We start from the raw sequence: 25,134 nt of genomic DNA, 5'->3' as shown, positions 1-25,134 counted from the left end.
ACAGAAACTGGTATTGTTCAACAATAAGATTTCTCGCTTGGACTTCCAGCTTTCTGTGAAACTCCAGCGTCTGACCTTACTAAATTTATCAGCAAATAAAATTGCTGAGATACCTAAAAGTTTTTTCCGGGTTAGGTCGTTGGTAACATTAGATATGTCAAAAAATTTGATATCTTCTTTAACATCTGGGCCATTTTCTTTTCTGTCCAATTTGACAACACTTGTACTCAAGTCAAACCCGATTCGCATAATGTCCCACAGCAGTTTTACTGGCTTAGACAATCTAGAAAGCTTGGATTTAAAAAATTTAGGATTTCTAGAAGGGCTATCGGTCTCCTTCAAAAATCTCCATCGGTTGTCATACCTTGATTTATCTCATACCAGCTTTGGCATAGGAAGCACGTCCTTTGAGGGTCTGACGTCAATTCGCATACTTAACTTGAACTCTGCCGATCTCACCCCAGAGAAACTGGTAATAGGTGATTGTCCGGTTCTGTCTTCACTGACGTCTCTTCAAATACTTCTCTTAAACAAAAACTCGTTTGGTTCTCCTTTTCCCAATACATTCCAAGGTCTCTTCCAACTGAGAGAATTGCGTCTAACAAAATGCGGGATAAGATTCCTTCCTACACAATTATTCGCCGACTTATCGTCTCTAGAAAAGTTGTACCTAGATAGGAACAATATACTTTCTGTTACTTTTGATCATTTTCGATATTTAACTTTTCTGAGTTTCTTGCATCTAAGTACAAATCTACTTAGTGGAAACCTTCAAAGGGATCTCTTCAGAGAAAATAGAAAATTATTCGTGGTCTCATTTTATCAAAATGCTTTCACTGGCATTGAAGAGAACACTTTTCTTCCAATGACATATTTCGACATATCTCAAAATCAACTTGCGTGCACTTGCAACCTTTATTGGTTTAGAAATTTCCTCGGTCAAGGCAGTATAACGTTGCAAAACCCCCAGACTACTGTTTGCTCACGGCAGTCCATCTCGCAATTTGTGGGGAAATCAGTTTTAGATTTTGACCCAGAGAAAGTCTGTGGGCCGAACTTGACTGTTTACATTTTTGCGAGTTTGCTGATAGCGTCGTGCATATTTGGATCAGTTCTTGTCTGGAAAAACAGATGGTGGTTGAATTACAAGTGTTTTCATTTGAAGCTTCTTGTCGTTGGATACTACGAGTTGGAGGACGCCCGCGAACATCATGATTACCGTTACGACCTCAACATTATTTTCCCAATTGAAGACGAGGATTGGGTACTTGAAGAGTTCCTGCTTGCTGTCCAGGAGCATCTTCCAGACTTCCAGCGAAACAGGATCGTGTGCGGTGACGACGATTTGCCCCTGGGGAGTACACGCTTTGACGCCATCGATCGGGTCATTGAGAGCAGCTTCAAGAACCTGGTGATCGTCAGCAACGCGTCAGTCAACGATGCCAACTACCTGATGACGCTCCAAATGACCGTTGCGCACATGAACGACGTCCAACTAGAAAACGTCGTCATGGTTTTTCGAGAGGACATTCCGGATAACCAGCTTCCCTATCTGGTAAGACTGTTCCTTAGCAAGAATAAACCCTACTTTCAGTGGAGTGAAGAAAGATATCAGCAAATGCTTTTCTGGGAAGGGCTCGCAAAAACGTTGTCGAGAAATAAGAAAATGAATGGCCTTTTACCTCTCTGATCATGCCGATTAGCCAATGACTAAACTGAAAGACAGCCTGTGAAATGACCGGAAGAGACAGATTTATTAGTGGCTGAGTAGTGTTTAAGAATGTTTGATCTTACCATCTAGAAATTTATTAGTGAGCAAAGAAATGGGATTCCATCGGGAGTCGAACCCGAGACCTCCGGTAGCAGAGTACAGTATAATGTCCTTTCTGACTCTGAGATGCTTCCGGTCGGCAGGCCTGAAGGAGACTCTAGGAAGGAATAACTATATAAAATTACGGCAGCGTAATGAATATACTTGAATTGAATTGAATTAGCATGTTGGCTTATTTCAATTCCTTTTCGAAGAACTTGGCTTACAAGTGATATACCGTATTTTCTCGTCTCTCTTGTCCTAAGACACCTACAGAGTAGGTTTGATTTCATTCATATTATTTCTGCATCTATTTCTCTATACTTTTCTATATAATGGTATCCTTTTCACGCATTCCATCATTTTTTTTCAATGAATTCTGTCGAGGATCACTGGATCTGTTTTGTCTTTCTGTCCGTTGTATTGTCTTCCTGTTATATTAGTCTTGTCTCGTCCTGTCTTGTCTATGAGTCCCCCTTTATTAGTTTCGTCGTCCCAGTTTCGTTTTATGTTTACTCGCCTGAGTATGTATGTCTGTTTGATACTCTATCTTCCTAGTGGGCTTCCAGACTTTTTTATTTTTACTTTATTCCCAGTCTTTCTTCCCCTTTTTGCATCAGTTCAATTTCTATTGACATTCTGTACTTGAGGGGCCCACATTCTACAAGCATTGTTTTTTTAGTGGGTCCCTCCATTTTTCGATGTCTTACGTATTATGTCGTCTTTATCACTTCAGTCAATTTTCATTACAACGTATTTCTTATTCCAAGGTTCCTCGATTATATTTTTCTCAATTTACTTTGTTTTGACTATGCAACCTTATTCTCTGTTACCAAAGAAAGTGAAATGTTTATGTTCTTTTAGAAAAATGAAATAAAGCATGAATTGAATTGAATTGAATACTTAACTCTAGCTATGTTATCGCGTTTATATTTATTCTATACATGCAATATTGTGGATTTAAAAATTGTGTATATTCATCATGATCACTTGATTCCTAGATGAACGCTATTTTTTTTTTCAATATCAAAGCTGAACAAAGAGTCTTCAAGGAAACCACGGATGTAAAACTTTTCATAAAAGATGTAAACGAGAAGGTGAATATTGCGGTATTACGGTTTCTATGTATATAGGTCTTCGAAACGTTAAGCACTAATAATCACACTGAAAGAATTAACGCAGACTATATCGCAACACTGAATAATTTCCAAAAGTATGTTAATGTGTAAAATGTACTAAAGCCCAATGCTCACTGTGCGACCAGCGCCTGCGATCTCGCTCGTGCTGGAGCGATTCCCAACGTGCTGCGGTGAGATCGCACACTTGGAGTCCATCGAACCAGATCGCTATAGCTCACGACAGCACAGGTGAGGTCGCTGGAGGTCGCAAGGTTTCGGACATGTTCAAAAAATGTTGCGACGTCAGGGCTACAATCAGGTCGCACAGCGAGCGACCCCAGATCGGCCTAGATCGCACGCCAGGCAAGATCGCACAATTTCAGGTCTACCTGCTCGTCCATCCAATAGGGAATAAAAATCAGAGAATTCGTGGGAAAGTTGATTTTTATGGACAAATTCTAGTCCAGTTATAACTTAATCTGATAAGAAAGATTGAAATCTTCCAAGTATAACAGTGAAAATATGTTCAAATTCGAAAAGAAAATAGGTAAGTACTGACATGGTGAGATTTTCAATTATTTCTGCAGAACAGTTCTGTGCATGGGATGATAATATGCAAATAAGTGAGATGATGATTTAATTACCTCTCAATTATTCATTGCTATAATAGTGTACTGGTATAGAAAAATGACCAAAAAGTGTAACATATGATGCCATTGCTGCAAGGGCGCAGGAAGCGAGGGGAGCGGGGCAGGGGTGCACTTGCCCCCCCCCCCCCCCCAAATAAAATTTTTGGGGGGCAAACGAGTTTTTCCCATCTCAAAGTACCCCCTGTAACAAATAATTAATCAATTATTTCAAGACCAAAATGAACAATAAGGCACTTTTCTTGACTAAAAATTGTCAATTTCATAACTGAAAATGGGAAATTTTCTTCCCTAACGGGGCGGAAATCATAATCCGCTATCAATATATATTATGTATACACTTATATTTACTTATGAGTAAATTTAGTGTATAGATGGTAGCCTCGTGCTCTCGAGTGTGCCCCCTGAAATAAACCTTTACTAAACCATACATGTTTCCTTTCTGCTATACTTTTTAGCGATATAGGAATAATGTTATTGCTCAAACAAAGCGATCACTTTTAAGCTTTTAATGAATACATTTCAGACGAATGGCAAAGTGAAAGTGGCTCGCTCGATCTGTCCGTACTTAAAGTTATGATCATATTCCTTTGCAGTGATTTTTTTACTATGTTTAATTCCCTATAAATTTGAATTAAAATGTCTTGTAAACGCGACTTTTATACTCTGTTTTTTACAAAAAGTCCCTACCGTGACCCCCCCTCCCACACCCTCCTCCTAGTATACGGCGAGTTGTCACAATATTGGGGTGTTCTTAAAATTTTCTGTAGATTTTGATTTTTTGTGCTATTTCCCCTATTTTGGGAGTGCTGAACACGAATCCACTTGTTGCCATTTTTCTAACCGACGTCTTCACCCGTTGCCATGGCAACGCATTACTTTCCTTAAAACAACATGTATTCTTCATTAAAAATCATAAAAACATGATGTAAACACCAAAATATGTCATTATAAATCCTTTTTAATTAGACTTGAGAAAGAATACAATTTTCATAATGTCATGGTTACCCTATAGCAATGACGGTTACCATGGCAACAACTAAATTTATAAAGAAAAATCATATTTTCCATGAAAAAGCAAAAAAACATGACAAGATTTAGTGGAATATTCATCACAAATTACTATCTAGATTATCAGCTTATTTTTCCACTATGTTAATTTCACATCATTTTCGTTGCTATGGCAACAGCATGACAAAAGCTGCCTTTTAAAGAAAATAAGCATTGCGATTGAAAGAAAAGCAAGAATACGTCGACCCATAGATGATAAATATCTGTATAGTGAGATTTTTTGAGCTATTTCCTTTATTTTGTCGGTGCCAAACATGAATCGACCTGTTGCCATATTCTAAAGGACATCTTTAGCCGTTGCCATGGCAACAAATCTTTTTTTGAAATAACATGAATTCTTCATTTAAACATCACAAACGCATGCTAAAAACACCAAAATAAGTCAATATAAACGTATCACGCTTCAATCAAACTAAAACTCACAATTTCCGACTGTCACAGCAACCTCATAGCAATAACGGTTGCCATGGTAACAGCTATTTTTCTAAAGAAAATGATTTTTTTTCATCAAAAAGCATGAAAAGATGGAAAGTTTGAGTAGCATACTCATTACAAATTGCTATGATAATTATCAGCTTTTTTCACTACGTTCATGCCACATTATTATCGTTGCTATGGCAACAACCTTTTTTCTCTAAAAAGGAGAAGTATCTCATTAAAAGAAAACTAGATGAATAAATGATCAGTTTTTCTTTATTATAATTATATTATAATTTTTTTTTATCATTACCTTTAAAAGAATGTGTATTCTTTATTAAAAACATCATAAAAACATGCAGTAAACGCCGAAATAAGTCAATCTAAACATCTCTTTAATCAAATTAAAAATCAAAAATTGTTATGACGCCATGGTTACCTCATAGCAAAGATGGTTGCCATGGTAACAACTATTTTAAAGAAAGTAGTGATACTTTCATGAAAAAGCAAGAAAATGTGACAAGATCGGGTGGAATATTGATTACTAACTACTATCGTGACTATCACCTCTTTCCCATTATGTGCATTTCACTTCCTTTTCGTTGCTATAGCAACAACATTACAAAAACTGCCTTTTAAAGAAAAAAATTGGTATTTCAATTAACAGGAAAGTAAGAATGAAGTAAATCCGTAGATAATACATTTCTGTAAGAGTTAGATTTTTGTGTTCTTTCCCTTATTTTGGGAGTGCCGTATACGAATCCACCTGTTGCCATATTTCTAATTGACATCTTTAGCCGTTGCCATGGCAACAAATTATTTTCTTTAAAAGAACATGCATTCCTCATTAAACATTATAAAAACTTACTGTAATTTCCAACAGATGTCAATATGAACATGTTTCTCTGATTAAATTAAATATCACAATTTCCGAATATCACAGCTACCTCATAGTGATGACGGTCACCATGGTAACAGCTATTTTTTAAAGAAAATAACGATTTGTTTTTATCAAAAAGCATGAAATCATGAAAAGATTGATTGAAAAAGTTATTTCATTACCAATTAGGGTCTAACTATGATTGTCAGCTTTCTTTTTACTCTGCTAATCTCTGCTAATCTCTAATCGACATTATTATCGTTGCTATAGCAAAAACATGAGGAAAACTTTCTTTCATAGAAAGAAGAACTGTTTCATTAAAAAGGAAAGAAAGAATAAAATAAACAAGTGATCAATTTCAGAAAAGTTTAAATCTTTTGTACTTTTTCATCTCTTTTGGGGATGGTGAACAGGAATGCACCTGTGCGTGGTCATTTTTTAAATGATGTTTTCAGCCGTTGACATGGCAACGAATTATTTTCTTTAAAGGAACATGCGTTCTTCTTTAAACATTATGAAAACATGTTGTTTACACCAAAATGTGTTAAGATACACATGTCTCTTTAATTTAGTAGAACATCGCGATTTTTTAATTTCATGGTTATCTCATAGCAATGACAGTTGTCATGGTAATAACAATTTATTATGAAAAACATAAAAAATGACAAGATTGAGTAACATATTTATACAAATTACTGTCAGTTCTTTTTTTTTTCACTACAGTCATCCCACTTCGTTCTTGTTGCTATAGAATTAACATGAGAAAACTACTTTTTAAAGAAAAAATTAACGTTACTCATTAGATAAGGAAGGAAAGAATACACTAAACAAAAAACAAATAAGTAAAAACACAAAAGTTAAGTCAGCTTCCAGAATTTCTGATCACACTGCACCTTTAAAATCTTAAATATTCGAAATAATGGTTAATATTTAACATGGTTGCCATGGATATGCATCAATTTTTGAAGAAAAAAATCTTCAAGAAAAAATGTGAAATTATGGCCTAACTTTTGAAGTATTACAAATGAGCAAGACTATTAGCAATATATAATTCTGTTCACATAATTTCTGTTCCTATATCGCAACATGTTAAGGAATAAATTTTTTTAAACTGTAGATATACCCAGGAAACATAAGATACAAGTAATAAGCAATACAAATGTCTAAAAACCTCCCCAAAAGTTCCAATTTTCTCGTCATGATGTACTCTGTTTCAGTATTAATGTCTCCAAGACATTTGATAACCTTAAATGACTATGATACCTCCTCTATAGTAATTTCCAACAGGTTGCTATAGAACTTTAATCCTTAGGAAACATTTTTTCTCATGTTATTGCTATGGCAACAGAAATGATGTGGAATGAACGTTGTGAAGACAAGAGCTGATAGTAATTTGTAATGAATATGGTACTCAATCTCGTTATTTTTTCAAATTTTTTCATTAAAATATCAGTATTTTCTTTTTCATTGTTGCTATGGCAACTGTCATGGCTATGAGGTATCAATGTAATTGAAAATAAGATTGTTTTTATTAATTGAGGAAAAATGTGTATAATGACATATTTTGGCCTTAACAACATGTTTTTATGATGTTAATGAAAAACACATGTTCTTTTAAAGAAAATAATTTGTTGCCATGGTAACGGCTGAAGACATCATTTAGAAAAGTGGCCATAGGTGGATTCCTTTTCAGGAATTGGATTCCCAAAAGAGTAAAAAGAAAAGGGCCGAAAAATTAAACTCTCCAAAAATTGATTAATTATTTATCTAGTTTTTCTTTTACTGGGGTACTTCTCCTTTCTAGGGAAAAAAGTTGTTGCCATAGCAACGATAATAATGTGGCATGAACGTAGTGAAAAAAGCTCATAATTATCATAGCGATTTGTAACGAGTATGCTACTCAAAATTTTCATCTTTTCATGCTTTTTGATGAAAAAATCATTTTCTTTAAAAAAAATCAGCTGTTACCATGACAACCGTTATTACTATGAGGTTGCTGTGACAGTCAGAAATTGTGAGTTTTAGTTTGATTGAAGCGTGATACGTTTATATTGACTTATTTTGGTGTTTTAGCATGCTTTTGTGATGTTTAATGAAGAATACATGTTATTTCAAAGAAAATAATTTGTTGCCATGGCAACGGCTAAAAATCTCATTTAGAAATATGGCAATGGGTCGATTCTTGTTTGGCACCGACAAAATAAAGGAAATAGCTCAAAAATCTCACTATACAGAAATGTATCATCTATGGACGTATTCTTGCTTTTCTTTCAATCGCAATGGATATTTTTCTTTAAAAGGCAGTTTTTGTCATGCTGTTGCTATAGCAACAAAAATGATGTGAAATTAACATAGTGGAAAAATGAGCTGATAATCTAGATAATAATTTATGATAAATTTTCCACTCAATCTTGTCATGTTTTCTTGCTTTTTCATGAAAAATGTGATTTTTCTCTATAAATAGTTGTTTCTATGGTAACCATCATTGCTATAAGGTAACCATGACATTATGAAAATTGTATTTTTTCTCAAGTTTGATTAAAAAGGATTTATAATGACATATTGTGGTGTTTACATCATGTTTTTATGATGTTTAATGAAAAATACATGTTCTTTTAAGGAAAATAATGCGTTGCCATGGCAACGGGTGAAGACGTCGGTTAGAAAAATGGCAACAAGTGGATTCGTGTTCAGCACCCCCAACATAGGGGAAATAGCACAAAAAATCAAAATCTACAGAAAATCTTAAGAACATTCCAACTCGCCGTCTACTATCCGCTCGGTCGCTTCGCTCCCTCGCCGAGGATCTCACACCGTCACATAATGTACCCCCGCATGTTATAATCGTAGTCCTTCAAACTATTTTTTCTTCATGTTTAATTCCAAAAAAGTTTGCTTTTAAATGGTCAATAAACGCGACTTTTGTACTCTGTTTTTACAAAAAGTTCCTACCATGGGTGGGGGGATACCCCCTCCCAAGGTAGGGACTTTTTGTAAAAAAAAAAACAAAAAAAAACAAAAAAAAAACACCCTCTCCGAGGATCTCACACCGTCACATTTAATGTACTCTCGTATGTCATAATCATAGTCCTTCGCACTATTTTTTTTCACTATGCTTAATTTCCTAGAAATTTGCTTTTAAATGCTCTATAAACGCGACTTTTGTACCCTGGTTTTACAAAAAGTCCCTACCGTGGGAGGGGATATCCTCCCTCCAACATCCTCCCCCGCTCTGTCGCTTCGCTCCCTCGCTGAGGATCTCACACCGTCGCATAATGTGCCCCCATCAAGATTTTGCCCTCCCCCCCCCCCCCCCCCAAAAAAAAAAAGTGTTCCGGCGTGCATGCATTGCCGGTTGAATAACTTGAATAATAGTCAGTTAAACATTTTCAGGATTTGAAACACAGGCGATATTACGTTTGAATGAAAAACTGGAAATTTGAATATTTATGTACAACCCATATGGCAAGCTGAGGGAATGGAATCATCGCTTTACTATTTGCATATTTGTATTGACTGCTAACGAAATGTTTCTTGAAAAATTAGCGATTATAACTACCTTATTTTTCACCCAATTCTACTCATAACTCATTTTTGTGGAAACTTTGATTTCAAAATTTGTTAGAAAATCAACTGCACTGTAATTCCCTTTGGAGCAAAATACTTTTTAAGACAATGTAAGAGGACAATGTTCAATTGAGAGCCCTATTATCATAGACCCTGAGCAAGAGGAGCTAATTGTGCAGTGGAACAGGGGCCAAGACTTGCTCTGCAATGTGCAGATAATCGGGTACCACAACATGCCCAGAAAGGAGAATCTGTGGGCCAGAGGGGCCTCCAAGCTGGACCTATCTGGTAGGACTGCTGTCATGGTTGATGTGCAGAACAAATGAACAAACAAAAAGTAAAATAAACCAAGGCTAACTAATTCCTGGACAAAAATTTAGCCAGATGTGACGAGCATCTCCTTGGACAAGTTCGGCGTGCGAAAGAATAAGCAAGTTTGATATTCCTCGACCATGCGCTCATGCGCAGAAATGGGTCAAAAGGCATATCCCAGGGAAGTTTGTTTGTTTTATTTGTTTGTTTGTTTGTTTGTTCATTTCCATCTGAGAAGATGGCTGGATAGCCCATATTCAGCTACGATAAGCTGGTCTTCCATGTGGTCCAGTTGGATGTGAGGTGGGACCAGTCGCGGCAATCTGGTGCGATCTCGAGATGGCTATCAGCTCGCGCCAGATCGCAAGTGCAGGTCGCACTGTGGGCATTCGGCTGAAATCTATAATCTTGATAACTTATTTATGGCTATAAAGAGTTGTAATGTCTGTCTGAAAATAAATTTGACACAATAATATGGGAAAGGAAATACTTTTCAGGCCTGTCTGTCAATGATGGTTTTCCATCGACATTCTTTATGAGTCTTTATGAGTCTTTATGAGTCTTTATGGATCTTAGTAAAGCATTTGACACTATCGATCATGACATTTTACTTGAAAAATTACATAATTGTGGCGTGAGAGGGATAACTTTGTCGTGGTTCAGAAGTTATCTAAGTCATCAAAAACAATATGTTGCATTTAAATCCAGTCATATTCTAACGTGTCATGTGGTGTCCCTCAGGGATCTATCCTCGGGCCCCTACTTTTTTGATTTACATTAATGATATTATCAATTCCTCTCCTCGTTTAAACTTCATCTTATTTGCAGATGACACCAACGTTTCTTATTCCCACAAGAACATTGTAACACTGGTTGATACACTAAATATGGAATTAAGCAACATCTCGAAATGGTTTAGAAGTAACAAGCTTTCATTGAATATTGAAAAGACATGTTTTATACACTTTCATACGCTTCAATCCCAACCCACCCTTCCTCAAATTATTTCTATTGATGATACAAACATTGCTGAAAAACATTCACCCAAGTTCCTAGGAGTGACCCTAGATAGCAATCTAACTTGGAATATTCATGTCCAGAATATTACAACAGCAATATCTAAAGCAACTGGTGTTTAAGGAGAATAAAACACTTAATTAACGATCAAACTTTAATAATGTTATATAACACCTTATTTCTACCATATGTAATGTACTGCAATATTGTATGGGGCAACTCTAGCAAAACTAAATTGAACACAATTTTTCTTCTCCAGAAAAAGGCTCTTCGTATATGCACACATTAAAATTTATCGGCTCATACTGATCCCATATTTTATCGCCTAAAACTCTAAAGGCCCGTGATATACATTAAATACCTAACTGCCATATGTATGTATAAACATACTCGAAATTTATTACCATTTTTTTCATAATACCCTAGTAACCAATGACCATATTCACTCATACCCTACCCGTCGTTCCAATAATTTTCATTTAAGTAATCCAAAGCTTTTACTTGCTCAAAAGTCGATCAGACATCACGGTCCGGATACATGGAACACTCTTCCTTAGGAGCTGAAACAGTGTGCCTCCTTGTTTTCATTCAAAGCAAACTTAAAGAAGCACATTTTATTACAGTATACTTCAAACAGTGTCAAATACGAACTATATAAAAACAAATAATTTATATGACTAATGTTGGTCTCCCGATAGCAACATCGCATATCGTTCCCACTTCCAGCAAACCAATTCTATTATTCTAAATTCCAGCCTATCTGCCCTTGTGCACTTTCAAGCACTTGCACGCACATTCACCACCATCACACGTCAGAGTTTATTTTCCCCTGCTATCTTAGCAGCAGAATTTGTATTTTTACGAATCTAGTACGTCCTTACCTTTTCCTCGGGCCAGCCATCTTTTCAAGCAATGCTTACAATGGCTGCCCTCTGCATAATCGCTTCTCAACTACAATTGTTATTGTAATCCCTGCTGCATAGACATGCATACTGTATATTATATCATTAATTTCCTATTATATCGTTGTTTATGCAAGTCAAACGACTCTGTTTTAGATTTACTTTGCATATTTCCCCCATGTTCATGATTATGTAATATATGTATATTGATTCGCAGAAAATAAAGTATCTATCAAACAAACAAAACATTTGATGAACAAGGAAAGGCAAATAGAAATCGTCAATTTGAAAATAACTTCAACGTAACGTCAATAGGCGCATGATAATCATTTTTATTAGTATGCACTGTGTAAATAATTGAAATTTCTAATTTTATGAAAAATAACGGAAACAGATTAGCGTTATGTCATTATCACTGGGATCTTCATAATCATGATTATAACGAATACAATTATTACAGTATCACTTTTATTGTCTTGTAGCAGAAGAATCGAATTTCCCTCATTTTGAAGCAGCGAAAATAGAATGTTAAATGCCTTTGTCTCCTTTGATCTCAGATGGCCATCCACGCCACTCTAAAATATTTGTATCAACCAATATATGCAGTTGGCACAAACTAAAGAAATACAAGTTTGGAATCTAACAAATGAGGAAAAACACACGAAACAAAGATGCAAAAGAAGTAAGAAAATGTGTCATAAGTGAATAATTCATGCCACCTAATTATTACAATCTGACGGTCCATAATGTTTAATGAAGGAATTTAGATGGTAATGAGGGGAACATAGCAAAGGTAAAACTGGGTGAAAATAGGATAAAAGCCACTAATCTAAGAAAGTACAACCATTTGCAGTCTCGTCTTGAAGATACATGCCTCACATTTCATAGGATGGAGATGCAAAGAGCGTTGAATGTACCAAAAAATAAAGTGAAAATATTCACACATAAACATATATTACATATTATTAAAAATGTTAATTTCTTATTTTCTTTTCCGTTTTTCTTTTTTTTTTTAACCAAGCATACCAGAGGAAAGGTAGATTGGCCTCTTCGTACCACAGGTAGTCATGATGATGATCATCATGATTTTCCATCATTAAACAGTGTTAAATGCGATTGAGGATAGGGCATTATAAGTTAACAAATATTAAGGAAACCCCAAATGCCTCCATCATGCAATTAAGGCCAGTTAATTTCCGCGTGTTAATTCAGATAAGATGACTTAATGAAACGTTTGGATATGTGTGACCTTTGTTTCCAAGAAGGGCTCAGAGAGGCCTGCGTTTTTAGGGCCATTTATATAGGCACAGGGGAAGATGGAATTACTTCAAATGGTTCCTATTGAGCTATGAACAAAATTAAACTAGATTTAAACAAAATGAAGTCACTTCAAGCGAAATCCATAAGAAGATGAAGAGTGTTTGGAATAATGTGGTGATTTTTAAGGGGAAGGATGTGTTTCATATGCTACATCATCGACTGTGAAAAAAACAAACAAACAGACCCGATTTTAAAGCCATGTTGTGTACAAATCAAAAGGAGAGTTGTAAGGCGATAACATAACCACCTCTTCCAATGCGCATGTGTCGTTGCTAGTGATATCACCGATATGCTGAAATCATTAACAATTTTCAAGCTATAGATTATTCTTATGTATGAAATATTATATAATTCGCTGCAAATTTCAGTAGGTAGATTTAAATGTTCTATCCTTTATGTCTTTTGTTCGAATGAAACAAGACATTGAATATAAAATACCTGAGAAAACATAGCTGAGAAAAGTGACAAATTGGGCTCTCATTTTAAAACATGGACACTTTCATTTCAATAATAGTTTGATTCCTTTTCCCCTACGTACATGTACCCCAGTGATTAATCAGTAAAGGAAAGTTTTTTATTCTAATTTTGTGCAGACATGGTAATATGCAGTGGAGCCCCACCTAGGCAGAGTCGTTTTAGTGTTTTTGGAGTGAATGATGGGGCATTTGCCCTTGTTATTATGTTAGAGAGATTGGTGGGGAGCTTACCTTGGTCGATAAATCTGGATTTTGATTCTTTTTTCTTTCAAAAGTGCCATCCGGCCGTTATCTCAAATGATTGTGAATGCTTTTCCCTGTTATTGTGTGATTTCAATAAATGTAATTATCATTTCATAGAACGTAGTTTATTTCCATGTCTGTTGTTATGGTGGGACTCCACTGCATATGCAAGGAGACATTTTCGTTTTGTTGTGTTGTCTTGTCTTGTGTTGTGTTGTGTTGTGTTGTGTTGTGTTGTGTTGTGTTGTGTTGTTTTGTATTGTATTGTGTAGTCTTGTCTTGGTTGTGTATTCATTTATGCTCCTTCGAGCATTATACTTTCACAGGTATGGTATGTACTTTGTTTCATGGCATATGTTATAGTTTTCAATAAAAACAGAAATAGACCAAAAAAAATCAAGCTATACATTTCCATACCCAACTGTGATAAAAATGTTCCGATAGTGGTCCTATACCAATCTATATGTTTCTTATCTTGCTCTGTTGCTCTTTAACGAAACCTGTTGCATGATTCCACTTTAAATGCCCTAATGAGGATGTTCGAAATCATACCAAAAAAAAAAAATGTCGAAACATTTTTTTACGTGCATTTCGAATGTTTCACTAGCATGATTTCTATAATTTTTTTTAGTTAATCACTGTTAGGAGACAAAAATGAATGTTCATTTTCATTTGGTGATAATGACTTTCGTGTTACGTGAAGTTGACATATATGGTGGTGATATTATTCGATGTTGCTATCACTGTCATTGTTAGAATGAGAAAAAAAAAAGTCTTGCTGTTCTTTGAATATTTCATTAAAAAAAAAAATTGCGGTACTGTACAGTCCACCTCTTTACACAATGACCATTTCCGATTAAGTTATTGAATATGCCTATTGCACTTGAAGTGTATGAAATGAACTGATTAAACGTTTATTATGAGTTGCTGACTGGTCCATGCATTCGTTTCCCAGCAAAAATAATGTACGTAAGGCAATAGATGATGTCATATGAAAAGAGATAAATAAAAAATACACACACACTCATATATATATATATATACATATATATATGAGTGTGTGTGTATTTCTTTATATGAAATAATGTAAAAATTCTATGCTTTATCTTACACTTGGGGGATTATTGAGAGTTTTAAGTAATTGCAAAAGGGTTGTAATGTTCATTTTTTCCCAGTTATGATAATTGACGAGTAAATTGGTAGGTTGACAGATGTGACGTTGTGTTGGTACTGTTCAGTGTTAACATCAGATTTGTGTGTTTGTTTGTGTGTGTGTGTGTGTGTGTGTGTGTGTGTGTGTGTGTGTGTGTGTGTGTGAATGCAAATGTTGAGCCATGCTTTGAAGTTTACACCCATTTTCACTTTTTGCTTCGACTACTCTGTGAACATTACCGTATTTTCATAACAAGTTTCGAAATGTGCTTGCATAGAAATTTAAGGAATGATTGCATAAACTCTTCAAATTCACAAATAGGGTGAGTAGGACAAATTGAATATATATATATATGTATATATATATATATATATATATATATATATATATATATATAAACTGGGTGTCCAAAAAAAAACAAGCGGAACGGTGGATTTTCAGTACCTTGCGTTCTAAAAGTGATATATTTTCTGATATCATTACAAAGAGCATTCTTCCGCAGAAGACAATGATACCAAAATCATTAATTTTGGTGCGGAACTTTTTATTCTACGCCCAATTCTGTAAATGCAGTCATTCTCAAATTTCGCTGGATTTTTGCGATGTATAAATAAGCGAAGAATTTGGGTGCTACACGCGTTCCATATACTGGATATTATGTAAGCCTGTTGATCCATGTCAACAATATGGTTTCAGGAAATTTCACTCTACTGATATAGCACTAGCCCAGTTGTATGACAGAGTGTCGACTGCCCTAGCTGAACAAAAACATGTCATTGGTGTGTTCATGGACCTAAGCAAGGCATTCGACACTCTTGACCACACTATCCTTTTACGCAAATTACATTATGTTATTCCACTGGAATGGTTTGAAGATTATTTATCAAATAGACAGCAATACGTATACTATGAATCGGTAAACTCTGAAGTTTTACCCATACATTGTGGCGTCCCACAAGGATCCATATTGGGACCACTACTATTTCTAGTGTATATAAATGATATTACAAATTCCTCTAAGTTACTGCAATATATACTGTTCGCCGATGACACCAACGTATTTTGCTCCAATTCTGATTTTCAGTCGCTTTTAAGTACTCTTAATACTGAATTGCCGAAATTATCTACATGGTTTAAGAGCAATAAATTGTCATTCAACTTAAAAAAGACAAATTTTATTTATTTTCATAATAAGAAGAATAAAAATGAAATGCGCCACTTGAATATAATGGTGGATGGTATATCATTGGAGCAAAAAGAAAGTGTCAAATTCCTTGGAATATATATCAGTGAAAATATGAAATGGAATGCTCATGTGCAATACATCTCAGATAAAGTGTCTCGTAACGTTGGGATACTCTGTAAGCTTAAGTATTATGTCCCAAAGAATATTTTATTTATGCTTTATAATTCGTTGATATTGTCGACTATCTCATACTGTAACATTGTTTGGGCAACTGCGAAAAGTCGCATTGACAGTATATTGCTTCTACAAAAGAAAGCTATACGTATATGTACCAATTCAGGTCATCGGGACCATTCGGATCCTTTGTTCGTAGAATTAAAAACACTAAAGGTAAATGATATTAATTTTCTGCAAAATTCACTTTTTATGTTTCGTTTGTACAACGGTCAGTTGCCATCTTCTTTCCTCCCATTATTTCAGTTAAACAAGGATATACATTCTTATCCCACAAGGCAATCTGATAAATTTCATCTACAAAATCCTAAAACGGTGATGGCTCTGAAATCTATCAGACACACTGGACCTGATATTTGGAACTCTCTTCCTTCAGAAATTCGAATTTTAAAGTCTATGTATTCTTTCAAGAAAGCTGTAAAGACAATGCTGCTCTCTGGATATCAGTGATCTTATAATGTCTGCAATTGTATCGTATGTGAAATTCTCTTGTTGAATTATCGCCGTTCAGAAGTTATTGCGTAATGTTATGTAACCGACCATGACCTGTAAGTGTTCACCTGTACCTCGGTGAGAAAATACTTTGCTATGCTTTACTATTCAGTGATCCAGGTGATCTAAATTTGTGTATAGTGAAAGCAGACAGACCTCTCCTCTCTCCTTTCTCCTATCCTATCTCTATGCAAGTCATCCCTCCCCTTATTTTCCTATATGTTATGTATTATGTACGAGGGCTGCATGCAAATCAAGCAATGCTTAAGCTGTAGCCCTTCTGCGTTATTCATTGCATCACTGATATGTTCTGTTGTACATTGTAAAGGCAACGAAGAAACTGTATTGCTGTACATTCTAAAGGTAATGAAGAAACTTACCTTGTTAGCACTTAATGTTTATGTATATCCATTTATGTGTATGGTACCAACAGTGTATATGATATATGTGTATGTAACTGCATAAGCAATGATATAATGCAGGAACCAATAAATCAAATCAAATCAAAAACAAAAGATACCGCTTTCACATTGGGCGCGGGCCAGGAAAAACAGTGTGTGTGTGTGTGTGTGTGTATGTGTGTGCTTTTTTTGGGACACCCGGTATTATATATTCATATGAGGGGAAGTACAGTCTAAAGAAGAAAGGGAAGTACATGTAACTGCAATTAAACTGATTGAACGCATAATCACATCTATCCGATACACAACGGACATAATGTGCATACAGGTATGTGGTCGATATTGCATTTCAAACATTATTCTGCATATGATACTCGTGAGTTGTTCTCTAAATGTGCACTTTATCGTCTTTATGACATATTACATCAATTCAAATGTATTATTTGTGCTATCGCTTTCGATGTGCTCCGGCCTGGTTGTGAGAAACAATGACATTCAACCGCATCCAGAGGAAAGTGACGTCCAGTACAACAAAGGAGTTGATTATATGCTCCTTGCTCACTCTAACATTACCATACTGTATCGTCTGTGCGATAGGACATAATGTCAACGGCATGTCGAAAGAACTGGTCATGGGGGAGCTATGAATACACTAGTGTTATAGTTACCACAGTTCATCGAGGTAGGTTGACAGAGGAGTATGATGAAAGTGAAAGGAATATTATCATATTTCACTGAACGCAGCTCCTGTATCTTGGAATCCGGTATCAAGGAAACAACCTCCTCAAAGCTTCAATATTCAGCTGGAAACCAGAAGGTAACTGCCCTTGAGACTTGTAAAAATGTAGCAAATATTAACTCTTCCTACACGGTGGATAAATTTAAGACAGGATGTACGTCTCTCGGGGGAAAAAAAAAATGTTTTGGCACAGGTTAACGATTGGAAATAAATATTGGTGGGTAGATTTTCTAGGAACGCAGTATAGAAATACCCGAGATAAGACTGGAGATTCGAGAGCGGGTAAATGGAAGCTGTCGAGGTCATGACACCTAATTCCAGTACATAATAATATAGATTAACAGAATTCTATGAAACATGTGAAAAGTTACAATTCTATAACTATGGATATGCTGGGTCCATTACCTGTTTGTTGATTTGGTATTCGTCTATTTGTTAGAGCAAACTTAAAGGGAACACAAACGAAAAGATCAATGTGGATTGAGTGAAAGTGGCAACATAAGAAGAACACATCAGGGAAAATTTGAGGAAAATCGGATATTATCGATGCAAAAGTTATGAGGTTTTTAAAGTTTTAGTGTTGGAACCGCTGGGTGAGGGGACTACTAGATGTTATGACATATAAGTTGACAACAATATAAAGAAAATATAAAGAAAATTCCCCCCAAAAATCACTTTTCTAGCATAATGAAAGAGCCCTTGCCTAATCGTTTTCATGAAAAATGATTTTTTTTTTTTTTTGGTGGAATTCTCTTTATATAATGTTTTTTCTTTATATTGTTGTCCACTCATCCGTCATAACCTCTAGTAGTCTCCTCATCCAGCGGTTCCTACACCAAAACTTTAAAAATTCATAACTTTTGCATCGATTGTCCTATTTTCCTCAAACTTTCACTGATGTGTCCTACTAATGTTGCTGCTTTCACTCAATCCAGATTACTCTTTGGGTTTGTGTTCCCTTTAAACATCATGCGGAATTGCTCTATGATCATTTTCAGTGAATCTAATGGACAAAGTATACGCACTGTATACGCACTTGGTTGAACCGATGTGTTATGCGACTGTATGAAGTCAACCATTAACTGATTACAAGAGTTCAACTTGAAAGCTTGTTAATGAAGAACAATTTTGTTAGATATGTTTGAAGATACAAGTTTTTGTTTAAACTATAATATGGAAGCAAAGCAAACGAAATCTAGCAAATATTTGTTCTGCACAAACGAATTGGCCTTTTACCTTTTAATATTTAGGAAGGGGACAGTCTGCTTGTAAGGACCCCCACCCCGTTGAATGTGTTCCAAGCAAGTATATTCAAGTATATTATTAATACAAGGGTCCATTTGTAAATCCTTTTGAATGTCTGTTTTTATACAATTGTGTGTGTGTGTGTGTGTGTGTGTGTGGATGTGTTACAATTTTGACTAGGTCACACTGCTGTCAGGATTTCACTTAAAAAAGGAATAAAAATACAGCCACACGTAATACAAATACCTAAATATTCCGTACTGTATTGTCATGGTTGACAGAACTGATTTCCTGTGAAACTTGTGTCAATTTGCTTTGCGAATTTTACCCATATTACAAGCCAAATGGAACATTGAATACTATGAAATTTACATTCTAAAATAATAGGAAAATAATTTGACAGATACATAACACATTCAAGACAATTCTTCATCAAAATGGAGCATTTATTCTATCATCTTGGTTTCATAGCTACTCAATGATATTGTGATACATCCTCTTTCTTCAACCACATGTTCATTGATAGTGTCTGTCAACATGAATAGAAATCAGGTGTACGAAACAATCAATTCCACCTCGTTTTCAGGTTTTCTGTCATCACTGGGGGTAACGTAAAGTTGAAAAATTACAGAAATTTCATCACGATCGACAAAAACTGAGAAATTTTAGTGATTATAAATTCACATGCTTTTCGGAAAGAGTCAAAGTTCAAGCACATGTTCAAGCTCAAGTTTATTTTTCACCATTCTAACATAATCATTATTACATATGCGCAAAATGAATATCACATAATATGAAAAATATCTATATTTTTCATGGTTTTTATTACTGAAATCTATTGAATGCAGAATTACATACAACCATCTTGTTATTCCAGTAGCAACATTTTTCTGTGCACTAATATAGCTTAATCTAACATGATTATTGAGGGTTAAAGTATGCAGAATAGACGTGGTTTTCCCTTCTTTCCCAAGTCATTTTATTTTCTTTATTGCGTTGTTTCAGGGAAAGTAGCGAAAGTGACGTTACGAAAAAAAAAAAAGCGTCAACAATTCGTTGTCTACCTCTCGTATTACACGATCCGCAACAACGTAACGACACGCCACAGGCCTCAGTCAACAAGCCTTCGTCATGGCTTTCACATTTCTGGCGGGATTCATCGCAATCCTTCTCCCATGCCCCTGTAACCCAGCTAGTCAGGAATCGCTCGCATTGACCACAGAATTCGTCAAGCATTCATCCAGGCATCCCTGCACTGTTCGGTACGAAGGCCAAAAGTTAGTGGCAAGGTGCGGCAATCGCGGCCTTCGGGAAGTTCCGTCTTATCTACCGCCGGACATAACGATTCTTGATCTGACTCTGAACGAATTTGAAATCCTCTCCACTAAGTCATTCATTGATGTGACTGCAGTAACAACATTGAAACTTTTGAGAAACGAGCTAAAACATATCGCGAAGGAAGCTTTTTATCCCCTTCGGCGCCTAGAAGAACTAATCCTAGGTTACAATCATCTCATCCAACTGGATGCAAACATATTTTCGATGAATCTGAATCTTTATTTTCTTGATTTTTCACATAACAATTTTTCTGCAATTCCCCTCAGCGCACTAAACCAGCTCCGCTCTAAGCCAAACTTGAGCTTTAATGCAAATTGCAGGAATCAATTTCGCTTCACGGGAAGTCTTCTTACAACGATCAACAAATTTTACTTAATGAGGAATAATATCACAAGAATTAATGTAAATGACTTTACGCCGCTAAGAAAGGCAAATATTTCCCTACTAAAAATGTCTAAAAACAACATCACATATGTTCCGTATGGCGCATTTCGGCGTTTGAAGAATGTAAGAGGGCTGGAGCTTGACAGTAATAATATAAAAAATCTCACGTTCAATTCATTTCTTGGAATGGATTCACTGGAGTATCTGCATGTATTCTGCGGCACGATTGTCCGCATCCGCGGCTTCCAATTCAACAGCACTCTCCAAATTCCTCCTCTCGTAAACCTATCTATCTCCGGCAACAGAGTAACGTTTCTATCAGAAGGATTGTTTAGTGGATTGGATGGTTTACTGTCATTAAGCCTTAGATCATGTAGGATAAGAAGTTTACAAAATCGCACATTTGAGGGTCTTGGGTCGCTACAAACACTGGACCTAAGCCAGAATTTCTTGACTACTATCGCAGAACCAGTGCTGCAACATGTTCCAAATCTACATACCCTGGTATTGTCCGAAAATAACTTCATGTACTTGGACTTTCAGCTTTCTGCGAAACTCCAACACCTGACTTTGTTGAATTTATCAGCGAATAGAATTGAGGACATTCCTAAGAGTTTTTTTCGGGTTGCGTCCCTGACAAAATTAGACCTGTCCAAAAATCGTATATTTTCTTTGAATTCCGGTGAATTTTCATTTCTGTCCAACTTGAAATGTCTCATCCTAAAGTCAAATCCTATTCGCACAATGTTGTATAGCGGTTTCACCGGCCTGGAAAATTTAGAAAGCTTATATCTAAGAAATCTAGGACTCCTAGAACAATTAGCAGTCCCCTTCAAATATCTCCAACGGTTGTTGTTCCTTGATTTATCCTATAACAACTTTGCAATAGGAAGCGCATCATTTGATGGACTGAACTCACTTCGCAAACTGGATTTGAGCTCTGCTTCCATGACCCGAGACAAACTGGTTATAAATACTGGTCCAGTTTTGACGTCACTATCTTACCTTGAGATACTTTTCTTAAAAAGAAACCCGCTCGGCACTCTGTTTCCAAATACATTCGACGGTCTCTTCCGTTTGAGGCAACTACATCTTACAAAATGTGGAATTACAAGCCTTCCCATGCAATTGTTCGCCAATTTGTCATCTCTAGAAAAATTATATCTTGATAAGAACAATATTGTTTCTGTTACTTTTGATCACTTCCGGTATTTAAAATCTCTGCGTTTCTTGCATTTGAGTACAAATAAACTCAGTGGAATCCTACCAAAGGACCTCTTCAAGCAAAATGAGAAATTGTTCATGGTCTCTTTATATCAAAACGCTTTCAATGGCGTAGAAGATGACACCATCCTTCCGATGAAATATTTTGATATATCTCAGAATCAACTTTCGTGCACTTGCAACCTCGCTTGGTTTAGAGGTTTCCTTAGTCAAGGTAGTCTGACATTGGAAAACCCCCGGACCACTGTTTGCTCACCTCAGTCTCTCTCGCAATTTGTGGGGAAATCAGTTTTAGAATTTTACCCTGACGAGGTCTGTGGACCAAACCTGTCTGTTTACATTTCTGCAAGTATATTGATCTTAGCGTGCATTGTTGGCTCGGTTCTGGCATGGCGAAACCGATGGTGGCTGAACTACAAGTGTTTTCATTTGAGGCTTCTTATCATTGGATACTACGAGTTGGAGGACGCACGCGACCATCAGGATTACCGTTACGACCTCAACATTATCTTCCCCGATGAAGACGAGGATTGGGTACTTGAAGAGTTTTTGGATGCTGTTCAGGAGCATCTTCCAGACTTCCTTCGCAACAGGATCGTGTGCGGCGACGACGATTTGCCCCTGGGGAGTACGCGCTTTGACGCCATGAATAACGTAATTGAGAACAGCTTCAAGAACCTTGTAATCGTTAGCAATGCATCCATCAACGATGCTAACTACCTGATGACGCTCCAAATGGTTGTGGCGCACATGAACGACGTTCAACTAGAAAACGTCGTCATGGTCTTTCGCGAGGACATTCCGGACAACCAGCTGCCCTATCTGGTACGACTGTTCCTCAGTAAGAATAAACCCTACTTCCAATGGACGGAAGAAAGATACCAGCAAATGCTCTTCTGGGAAGGGCTTGCAAAAACGTTGGCGAGAAACAAGAAAATGAATGGCCTTTTACCTCTTTGATGGACCAATGCCTGAGCTATTAAAAAAAAAAATCAAATGACGTGTCGAGATGGATGAATCAGTAGTTTGTTGATGTTATAGTATGCTTGATCTTACAATGTGATCTCACACCATCTTGGAAATTTAGTAGAGCCATGGAACTCTCTAGTGATGATTTAGAGAATAGAATAGTGTAGCTACAATATCAAACGACATATTCCGTCGTGGCATTATAACATGTACATAATCCTACCTAGCGTATCATATCGCACAAGTAATGAGGAGCTCTTGTGGTTTAGTGGATAAGACCAGGAATTATCAGTCATGAGGTCCCTGATTCGATTCCCCTGACTGCAGAGGCTATACACTATGCCCTGAGGCAAGGCACTTTCATCATCAAGTCTGTCGGTGCACTGCATGGTTGCTTATTCATAAACATCCAATTCGGGTGCTGTTCGTTATTCCGAAGGTTCGTTATTCCGGAGGCTCGTTTATCCGAAAATGAAATAGGGTTCGTTATTCCGAAGGTTCGTTAATCCGAAAATGAAATAGGGATCGTTATTCCGAAAGTTCGTTGATCCGACAATGAAATAGGGTCCGTAGCGAACCTTCGGAATAACGAGCTTTGTTTCATTTTAGGATTAACGAACCTTCGGAATAATGAACCTTATTTTATCATTGGATTAGTGAACCTTCGGATAACAAACCTTCGGAAAACGAGCCTTCGAACTAAAGAACCTTCCGAATAACGAACCTTCGGAATAACGAAGTGTAACCTCAAATTCTTCCTCAGCATAGCATAATGGGAGTGCCTTGATATACTCTTCTTTATTTTGCTACAATGTCGGCATTTTTTTTTCACAATAACGGGTCAAACGCTACTTCCTGTTTGATTGAGTTGAGTTTGATATTTGCGTGCGTAGTCAAGTTCTTTTAGCAACCAATTTGTGCTTAAACCAAAGTTGCGTGCAATTTGGGGACTTGCGTTCGATGTTACTGGCAACGGCCGAGTACGAATGTTTTTTTCTTCAGTCAAATTTTTTTGCCAGACCGTGTACTTTTATTTCAATGTTTAGATGGCTAGAAAAGGCAATTTTCATTGAGTTATATTTTGCTTTAATCTTAGGGTTGATCTTTTAAATCTGCTCTCAACTGAAAATCTTATGAAGAGCTTATGAAGAGCTTCCTTCCTTGGTTGCAAGCTCTTATATATATATATATATATATATATATATATATACATTTTTGTTCATGTTAAAGCTCAACAAGAGTCTTTTACGGAACAACGGATGTAAAACTTGACCAATTTGTTCTAGCAGAGTGTTAATTTTTCCAACAGTTTAATGGAAGTCTTCGGAACGTTTTACGTTGAAATCACACTGATAAAGGGAAATAGACCACATCGCAACACTAAATAACGTCTTAAACATAATATGGTCTGTTGAAAATCACAAGGACTTGTCGCAATTTTGGGGGAATTGAGTTATTGGTATCGTTTATCATGTAAAACTCAATCTCCTCTACATTATGGTGTCAATTTTAAATCATTTTCACTTTCAGTAAAATGTTAACAATTAAAACTACAAGGGCCCTATTTTACCTCATATTTGAAACAATGTTTACAAATTTACCCACTTTGATTAAACGAACTCTTTATTTCATGAAAATTTATAGCTTGTTTCATTTACCCTAAAATCTCAGAACGCGAGGGCAGCCTTCTGGTTCTCAGCTGAAGATTTGTAAATGTGTAAAAATGCACTTACAATCTAAACTTAACTAATTCATGCCTTTAAAGAGTTGTAATGTCTCTACCTAGATCGAACACAATAGGATGGGAGCAGGAGATTATTCAAACCTTTAGGAGAATTTTGGTTATCCATCAAGATTTGATCAACAATCTCGTAGTGGTTGTGTTGAGATTCATGGACTTTTATAAACTTAAAGAAAATTCAAATTTTGTTTCTTCTTTGTCACGGTTTAGAAAATGAATTGAATACCACTCGACACAAGACATTTAAT

The 25,134-nt window shown here is 36.1% G+C and overlaps 1 protein-coding gene across 1 annotated transcript; it reads left to right on the top strand.

The window, feature by feature from the left end:
- The first annotated feature begins 22,254 nt into the window (after positions 1-22,254).
- On the top strand, positions 22,255-23,136 carry LOC140245586 (toll-like receptor 13). The gene has a single exon (XM_072325150.1). It carries the CDS (start codon positions 22,255-22,257, stop codon positions 23,134-23,136), a length of 882 nt encoding a protein of 293 aa, XP_072181251.1.
- The last annotated feature ends 1,998 nt before the right edge of the window (positions 23,137-25,134 follow it).

The sequence above is a fragment of the Diadema setosum genome, chromosome 22 (assembly GCF_964275005.1).
Source record: "Diadema setosum chromosome 22, eeDiaSeto1, whole genome shotgun sequence".
Classification (NCBI taxonomy): Eukaryota; Metazoa; Echinodermata; class Echinoidea; order Diadematoida; family Diadematidae; genus Diadema; species Diadema setosum.
Note: the sequence above shows the minus strand (reverse complement) of the source record. Positions and strands in the feature narration are given on the sequence as shown.

Coding starts and splice junctions, on each gene's coding strand:
- LOC140245586 (XM_072325150.1), top strand. CDS start 22,255: ATGGTCTCTTTATATCAAAACGCTTTCAATGGCGTAGAAGATGACACC.